Source organism: Orycteropus afer, unplaced genomic scaffold (genome assembly GCF_000298275.1).
Source record: "Orycteropus afer afer isolate SDZICR_OR568_19922 unplaced genomic scaffold, OryAfe1.0 scaffold00281, whole genome shotgun sequence".
Lineage (NCBI taxonomy): Eukaryota > Metazoa > Chordata > Mammalia > Tubulidentata > Orycteropodidae > Orycteropus > Orycteropus afer.
This window is the reverse complement of record NW_006921868.1, coordinates 3,764,980-3,773,777: the sequence shown is the minus strand read 5'-3', so window position 1 is coordinate 3,773,777 and position 8,798 is coordinate 3,764,980. Positions and strand designations below refer to the sequence as shown.

The window sequence follows — 8,798 nt, the reverse complement described above, 5'->3', positions numbered from 1 at the left end:
GTAGAAAAGACTGAAGAGTTCATCTAGTTCCTAAATGGCTTTACATCTTTTCTTAACATGACCTCTGATGTAAAACCAACCCCTTTTTGGAAAGTGAGTGCATAGTTTCTCCAGGAAGTAACTGATGTGCCCTACTAAGATTTTCCCCAAAGAGCCCGTGTAAATCTATAAATCGGTGCATTTTTTCATATGTTCTCTGACACTCCGCCCTTTTTTCTTCCTCTTCCAAACAAAGGCTTTATCCCTAACTGGACTGAGAAAAATTGCAGCAAACTCTACATAAACAGCTTTTACTTGTCCTCAAAACCCTGTAATATTGGCAGCAGTCACAAGTCTGAGCGAAACTGCTCAATGACCTGGACGCGAGCCGGAAGGGAGGGCCGCTGAGAGACACCGGCCTGAGGAGATGAGAATTCCAGCCGGCCGACCTAACCACAATGCAATTGTCACATCTCCTTTTCCGCTCTCCGCCTGTTACTGCCCAGCAGAGAGGCTCCTTAACTGTCTTGAGGCCCAGGGGGAAAAGATGCGAGAGCTGCCCCAGCGCCTATCCAAGAGCTACCGAGGCCAAACCATGCCCCTGGAAGCGGCCGTTCAACTGCATCCAAAAGCATAGGGCGGGGCGTCGTACATTCCGTGGTCGCTGATTGGTACTCCCTGTCCCCGCCTCCTCAGCCGGCTCGGCCTGTCTTTCCTTTGGCCTCGATTTCAAGTCATGCACCGGGCAGCGGTTGGTCTGGCTACCCTCAAGGTTGAGCTCGACCTGCCCAATGAAGAGCGAGCTTCCCGGAGGCTGTCGGGATAGGCACCCAGGCTATATAAACGCTTGCGAGACGCACTCGCGCTGAGGTCGCCGTGAGGGCTCGTACGTGAGGTTGTGGAGGTCCCCTTGAGCTCGCTGTGGCGGCTCCTCAGGGACGATGGCAGAGGGCGATAATCGCAGCACCAACCTGCTGGTGAGTACCAGCAGCTCGCGAGGGAACCGAGCAGGACCTCCGGATTTCAGCGGGCCCAAACGGGAGACCATAGCGGCCTGGTTCTTGTAACTCGCGATGGGCCCGCCCCCCAGGCGAGAGTAATACCACCTGACCCTCATAGCTCCTTGGGTGCCGGTCACTAGTTGTGTTGATCCCAGGTTTTACCTGGGGAAGATGCGCGACGAAGCGAGGAGGGCGCGTGATTAGTCTCCGCGAATGGGAATTGGAGAGGAAATGTGAGAAGGGGTGCTGGCCGGGTGGAGGCCCGCGGGCCCCAGCCGGATCTGGGGTTCCCCTCCCCCTTTGATATTACCCGGAATGTGTCCTTTTTCGCTTAACCAAATACGTGAGGCAGAAGTGGAAATCAAAGAGCTGCTGCCAAGAGTTTCTGTTAAAGCAGAGGCACAACGTCAGCCGGCAGCGAGGCTACGAGGTCACCACAGGGAAATGGGAGTGGGGTCCAGCTGGGAAGACAATGGGACGTCTTGGCGTTTGTCTGGAATTTGAAAGTCTCTGGGTTACAGGACTGGAGACAACTCTCGAATGACCAGGGACCTGAAAGAACTACCGTGGGGGGTCGTATCCTAGCCGCACAAATCCAACGCATCACGAATTGTAACTGCAAGATCTAGGCAAAAACAAAAGAGAAAACCTTGCGGTTTTCTTCGTTGCCCTACTGTGGGGAAAGGCAGGCCACAGCACACGGCAATGAAAAAAGGAACCAAAGAATTGACGTTTCAGCTTTTTAAAGAACCAGGGTGCTAACGAATTAAGCGATTTTGCCAGGTAGTTTTGATTGTGCCGGATTTTCACTTTGCACCGGTTTTTGGAAATGCAGGGACTGCCCCCTTAAAAACATACAACTTCCCTATAGATAACTCCCAAGCAGCTGCCTTTTAAAAGGACTGAGGCACAAAAAAAGTTGCCCAAGCTCACACAGGTATTGAAATGACACAACCTAGCCTAGAGCTTGGATCCCCCACTCAGTTATTTTTTCCAGCAAAGTTGGATAACTTGTAAGGAGAGCAGGACCTTTGGCTTTGGGTTTCCTTGCTTCACATTTGTTAACCTTTATCAGTTTCTTCATCTGAAAATGGGAATAGTAACAACACCTTCCTTTTGTGGTTGTTGGAGGGATTATTTGAAGTATCAACGTATAAAATGCTTAGCAGGATTTCTAGCACGTATTAATTATTCCTTTCTAACTAGTATTGAGCATGGGGTGTAAAGGCAGAAATACTTAGGTCACAGGAGTGATCGGTGAAGCAGAGTTAGCATTTTTATTAAGATTTAGCAGCACTTTTCCCTGTCATTTGCCTGTCACCTGATGATGACATTTATAGGGACACCTCGGGTTTTAGTTCCAATTTTCCTTTGCCAAAATCAGTTCAAGGGCTCTTGCCACATTAGCTCAATGTAGAGGTCCATATTCAGCCGATTGTCAGCTGTGCAAAGAAATTTGAAGTCTAAACAGAATGGCCTAATAAACACATTATTGAGGCGATACATGGAGCTTAAAATGCCCCATGTAATTTGGTGAAAGCAGTTTTGCTTGATTGTGTGATGATGCCAACTTCTAAGTGAGTCCATTATCCAAAAAACAATTTTAGAAATCGAATCCTGTTCTGAGAGAGGCTTTAAATCAATGAAATGACAAAAAAAAAAAAAAACCAGTAGATCCTAACCACATGAAATGAGTGAACTGATTTTATAAATAATGCCCTTAATAATGTATGAGGATGGGAAAGTTAGTTAACCTTCTGGGCTCACTTTAATTGTAAAGTAGACCTAATTGTCCCTACCTTGAGAGTTCTTTAGGGATGATGCTACATCATGTATGTAAAGTAGCTCAATGCTTGAATTTGGAAGGTGGCTATTAAGTGATCCTTTTTTTCCCCATTGGTTTCCTTCTATGGAACCAAAATTGCAGGGGTTTTCAGAAACTAAGGAGCTATGGTGGCGCAGTGCCTAAGGCATTTGACTGCTAACCAGAAGGTTGGCTGTTCAAACCCCCCAGCCACTCCGTGGAAGGAAGATGAAGCAATCTACTTCCATAAAGATTTACCGCTTTGGAAACCCAGTGGGGGTCGCTGTGAGTTGGAAGGGAGCTCTGGTGGTGTAGTGGCTAAGGCACTTGACTGCTAACCAGAAGGCTGGCAGTTCAAACCCACCAGCCACTCCTCAGAAGGAAGGTTGGGCAATCTACTTCCATAGTGATACCACCTCGGAAACCCAAGGAGGGATCACTGAGTCGAGTCCGACTTGATGGCACATAACATAAACAACATGAGTTGGAATCAACTCAGTAGTAGTGGGTTTCAGAAACTAACTGTAAGAGTAATCTTACATATCTGGTACCTTAGAAGAATTTAACTGTCTAGGAATCACGGGAATGTTGAGACTGGTAAAGTGATCGCTTTACATGTGGATCATATGTAGGCTGCAGAGACTGCAAGTCTGGAAGAACAGCTGCAAGGATGGGGAGAAGTGATGCTGATGGCCGACAAAGTCCTCGGATGGGAAAGAGCCTGGTTTCCACCTGCTATCATGGGTGTGGTTTCTTTGGTGTTTCTGTAAGTGAGCTATTCCATTACTGTGGTTTGTGCTTGCTGTTAATAAGGGCTCAGGTAATATACAGCTTGCATTTATGAAAGTGCCTTAAATCATTTGTAATGTATAATCTGTAAAGAATGCCTTTTCTTAGAGCAGTTTGCCTAGTTTTCAGAATGTGTAGTAGTTACATAAACTCGGGAGCCTAATACAGTTGAATGAATCAGCGGCTCTTAAACTTGTTGGCTTCAAGACTCTTTATACCCTTAAAAATTAATGAAGATCCCAGAGAGCTTTTTATCTATTGATATTTACTGTATTTGAAATTGAAGTTGTGAAATACAGAACATATAAGCACATATTCCATTAGCTATTACAGTGATGGTATCTTGCCATGAAGCTTCTGGAAGATTCTACTCACGACAAATAACAAATGAAAAGAGCCAATAACATCTTTGAGAACCAGTGAACTAAGTTGAAAATCTTCAGCTAGGAAAAACAGTGACTATGTTTTAACCTTTATTTATTATTGTTATTTGTTTTTCTTTAAACAGGACGATCTACTATCTAGATCCATCTGTTCTGTCTGGTGTTTCCTGTTTTGTTATGTTTTTGTGCTTGGCTGACTACCTTGTTCCCATTCTGGCACCTAGAATTTTTGGCTCCAATAAATGGTAGGTGGAATCATGATTTGGAATCTCTAAGAAAGTTCCTGAACTTGGGGGCTGTGATTAGTATGCTGCAGTTAGCAATTCTTGTTTAATCATCAGACAGCTAAGGGTTAGACTGCTTTGCTTTGCTGTAAAGAATTGCTTAGCTGATTCAGAAACAAGCAATGACTTTCCGGTTCTTATTTCTCCATAATGTTTTCAGACTTACCATTTATTTTCACTTACAAGATTGATCTTTTTTTAAGGTTGAGAAATTGAGGCAGTGCAGTGATAGGTAGGCAGGCAACACACACACAGCAAGTGCTTCAGACTAAGTTCAAGCTGTGTATATACAAGTGTGTTGTTGATTTCATTTATACCATTTTTTGAGTTTATTCCTTATGAGGTCCTAAGACATAGTTAAATGGCTAAGGATATATTAAATATAACTTCCCTCTGGAATGTTGTATTTTCTACTTTTGATTCACATAATGAACAAAATTGGGTGATGGAATAGATTTCTTTCCTCTCAGCTGCTAGTCTCTTGGTTGTTTATTTTCATTTGATTGGTAGTCTGCTTATGCCTTTTGTTTTTCATTATTTAGGTGACAGCAAATTAAAAATTAATTCTATGAAAATAAGAATTTTAAGGGTGTGCCTTACAGATTCTTTGAGAATAAATTCATATGTTTTGGAAGAGTTTACTTAAGTTAAGGGATAATTAAGTATGTTTGTTTTAAAATGTTTCCCCTGAAGCAGAGTATGTTAGTGTTAGGAACTGTATTTTGAATTGTTTTTTCACTTGCAGTAATGAATTATGCTACTGTTTTTTGGGGAAGTTTGTGATCGTGCATTGTAACAAATTTAACTGGCATAGGGACTCAACCTCTGATCTTGATGCTATTAGTCAGATGACATTCTAATCTGCTAAATTCGTAACTCCTAGAGGAAAGTTTTCAAAAGTAAACACTGATAGTCTTCATGGTAATTAGTATGTGACTCAATTATTGATAGAGTGAATTAATTTTTGATCTTTTGGGGAAGAAAGAACACTGTGTTATATTGTCACAATCTAGCCTTGAACAGGGGCAATATATAAAGTCTGATTGTCTACAAGAAGTTCCAGGACTTAGCAAATTCTTGCTACTGTATCTGTCACTGCATTTTTTTCAGGGATGAGGTCTGGAGGAAAGCCTCAGGATAAGCCTACTAAGTAGTACAGTGAAACCTATGAGAGCCAGCACTCAAGAGGATTGCCTTGTTTTTCAGCATCTTGCAAGTTTTCTTCCTTTGACAGGGTGCAATCATCACTTTTCTATTGCTATTTAGTGGAAAATTTTTTAGTTTTCCCTCTTGGACCGGTGTCTGCCTTGCACAGGTTCCAGCTTTCACAGGTTTTACTGTAGTAGCCATTTTGTCTGTACCAAAGACAGTATGGAGGCTTTTTTTAAAATCCTAAGAAAAACATCACAAAGGACTTTCTTAGAGGATCTGTTTGGATTTTTACTGCTGTTTTGTTTGTGTTGACATTTTTCCTCATCAGGAATATGTTGATAGCTTCTGTGGATCACCTATGCTTTGAATGCTAACAGTTTTTATTTTGCTGACAAGGGCTCAAGTGCAGCTATTTGGTGGAAGCTTCACATCCCTCTTAGGATAGTGAGACTCCCATGGGTTACAACCTCCAGGGTTCATTTGCATCTGAAAAATAATAAAGGAATAGAGAAATTAATTTATATACTGATGTTTGCGTGGCCCGAAGTGAGTTATGTGTCTTTTGTGACTATCATTAACCAAATATGGCTTCAGCGCCATAGGTTACCATTACTTAAATACATTCAAAATGATACACACTCTCAAATGTCTCTACATAAAAACATTTCTGTGCTATAAAAGGTGTCTTGGTGTAAAGGCTTTTTCGCCTGAGTGAGAGAATGGTGAACCACTGTTACGTTTTATTTAGACCATCTTTAGAAGACAGCTCTTTAAATTTAAGAGGATGTTTTATTTCTGCTATGGAGAGTTGTTTACAGTTAAAGGGGAAACTTGTTTTTCCAGGACCACTGAGCAACAGCAAAGATTCCATGAAATTTGCAGCAATCTAGTCAAAACTCGACGCAGAGCTGTGGGCTGGTGGAAACGCCTCTTCACACTAAAAGAAGAAAAGCCTAAAATGGTACTTATTTTGCTTTGACTTGTTTAAGTAAAGGAAAAGTTTAAGATTGGAGTCTGTTTTACTTCATAGGAGCATAATCTTTTTTGTTTTAATATAGTTGGATTTTTATCATTATCTATGTAATGCCTCTGATTATACTCAAAAATCTTTATCTGTATTAGATTGAACCACTGCAAGTTAAAAATTACATTTTCCATTTTTTACTGTAGTAGAATAAAATTTTTCTTTTTACTTACTAAAGTAAAACTGAAATACTTAGAAAGAGCAGTTGTTCATTTCCAGCTTCACATGAGATTTGTTGTTGTTGTTATGTGCCGTTGAGTCAAACCCGACTCATAGCAATTACTATGTGAAATAATTAATTGTAACGATAGCTCAATTTACTTTGGAGTTAATAATTCTAGGGGGAACTGTATCTTAAGTTCTATAAAGTTATATGTAATGGAGCTTTCTATAATATACTCACTGCTGTCGTGTCGGGTCTGGCTCATAGCGACCCCTCCTTGGGGTTTCCAAGGCAGTTTCACTGCGGAAGTAGATTGCCTAATCTTCCTTCCGAGGAGTCGCTGGTGGGTTTGAACTGCCAGCCTTCTGGTTAGCAGTCAAGTGTCTTAGGCACTATGCCACCAGAGCTCCTTTCTATAATACAAAGATATTAAATATTTTAAAACAGAAGTGGAATTAGTTTGCAGCCTTTGAAACAAACTCCTAAAATGATAGCTATGCTTCTTAGTCTACTTCTAAGAGTTGATAAATTCTTGTTATTTTTATTGTTAGTACTTCATGACCATGATCATATCTCTTGCTGCGGTTGCTTGGGTGGGACAGCAAGTTCACAACCTTTTTCTCACCTACCTGATTGGTAAGTCTTTGAGGAAGAAATACTGGCACATCCTGGCCAGTTACATCTAACTGTAACTTACCCAATAAACAACTATATGGGATGTTTACAAAGTTTAAGGCACCAATCAAGGGTCTGTGGCAGTGTAGCAAGGTGACCAAGACCCAGTTCCTTCTTTCAGGAAGTTAATAGTTTCATAGGAAGTTAAGACAAAGAATATAACCAAGGTAGAAAGTAATGTATAAGAGAGAAAAATAAGCAATGTGTGAATCTGGGGTTGGAAGGGTGTGATAACAGAAGTATCTGGAGATAAATGCTAGTGGAAGTAATGTATTTCATTTGCTTCCTCCTATTAAATGTCTAATAAACTGGAATGTCTGGGAAACTACCTTCTGTAAAATGTCATAACTTTTAGGAAGGTCATTATTGATTCCTTAATTTTGTTTGTTTAAGTAACTTTTGCACTGCTGCTTCCCGGACTAAATCAACATGGAATCATTTCAAAGTACATTGGAATGGCCAAGAGAGAGATAAACAAGCTTCTCAAACAAAAAGAAAAGAAGAATGAATAGTGCATCTGCTTTCTTCAATGTGATTGATGGAGTATACATCGTCCCTGGGCACAGTTTCTACTATGCTGTCTGTAGACTAAAACGTCACACAAGTAGCTCTTTGCTCCTCATTCATTCTGCCCTTAGTTAATACAAATTCAAGACTTGCCAAGTAAGGCTTTGTGCATAGTGTTCATGTCCAGTGTTGCTGGGTGCATTCCCTTGTTGACCTTATATGGACAGCTCATAAATGAGTACTAGCTTGTTTTGGTTTTTCTGTCCCACAGTTAATTCTTACTTTTAGGCAGTTTCCTTTAAGATAATACTGTAGTGAAGTTTATTCTTTAGTACCAGTGACTCTTGATAATTTTTAAGTTCATCTTTGCTTGAGCTAGATACAAAGTAGTGGTCTGTGGCTGTAGGAAGCTAGTTCTGCTGTCTGCTTACAATAACTGTCTGGCTTCATGAATACAGAGACCAATTTTACCAATTCTGATGAAAAGACCAATTAAGAGTCATTCCTCATTCTGTTTCTTTGCCGTGGAGGAAGAATACCCACGGGATAAAATGAAACTTAATTCCATGCAAAAATTCTCCCTTGAGCAAGACTTAGTGACTTGTAGAAAACATTGATCTTTTTTCCGAAATGGGGACTTTGATAGGCATAGAACTCTTGTCCCTCCTATTTAGACTTTGTTAGTAAATCCTTAGAGCCTTTTAAATAGCAACTTGCCAAATAATGTATTTAGGATTTTTAACATAGTTTTAATTGCAGATTTTCAGCTGAGTGAAACTAAAGTACATAGCACGTTAAGGCTCACATCTGTGACCTTCACTCAAAGATCAGCCAATGAAGGACAAAAGTCTTAGGTTAGGCAAGAATCCTTTCTTTAGAAAATAGCTTATCCTACTAATTTTTCAAGACCAGAGTAAGTTTAAAAGTAAGCTTCAAGATTCTCATCTTACGGAAGTACTGGCTCTTTGGGTCCACACAGGTTTGGAGTAGGAGGGTAGGGGCTTTGCTGGTGTCTTTTTTTTTTTTTTAATATTTCT

The 8,798-nt window shown here is 40.8% G+C and overlaps 1 protein-coding gene across 1 annotated transcript; it reads left to right on the top strand.

The window, feature by feature from the left end:
* The first annotated feature begins 917 nt into the window (after window positions 1-917).
* Window positions 918-7,766, top strand: ARL6IP1 (ADP ribosylation factor like GTPase 6 interacting protein 1). Its single transcript, XM_007950584.2, has 6 exons — window positions 918-956; window positions 3,417-3,550; window positions 4,082-4,201; window positions 6,236-6,353; window positions 7,131-7,215; window positions 7,648-7,766. The coding sequence occupies exons 1-6, from the start codon at window positions 921-923 to the stop codon at window positions 7,764-7,766; spliced, it is 612 nt and encodes a 203-aa protein (XP_007948775.1). The 5' UTR covers window positions 918-920.
* The last annotated feature ends 1,032 nt before the right edge of the window (window positions 7,767-8,798 follow it).

Coding starts and splice junctions, on each gene's coding strand:
- ARL6IP1 (XM_007950584.2), top strand. CDS start 921: ATGGCAGAGGGCGATAATCGCAGCACCAACCTGCTG. Junction 3,551..4,081: donor GTGGTTTCTTTGGTGTTTCT/GTAAGTGAGCTA, acceptor TTCTTTAAACAG/GACGATCTACTATCTAGATC. Junction 6,354..7,130: donor AAGAAGAAAAGCCTAAAATG/GTACTTATTTTG, acceptor TTTTATTGTTAG/TACTTCATGACCATGATCAT.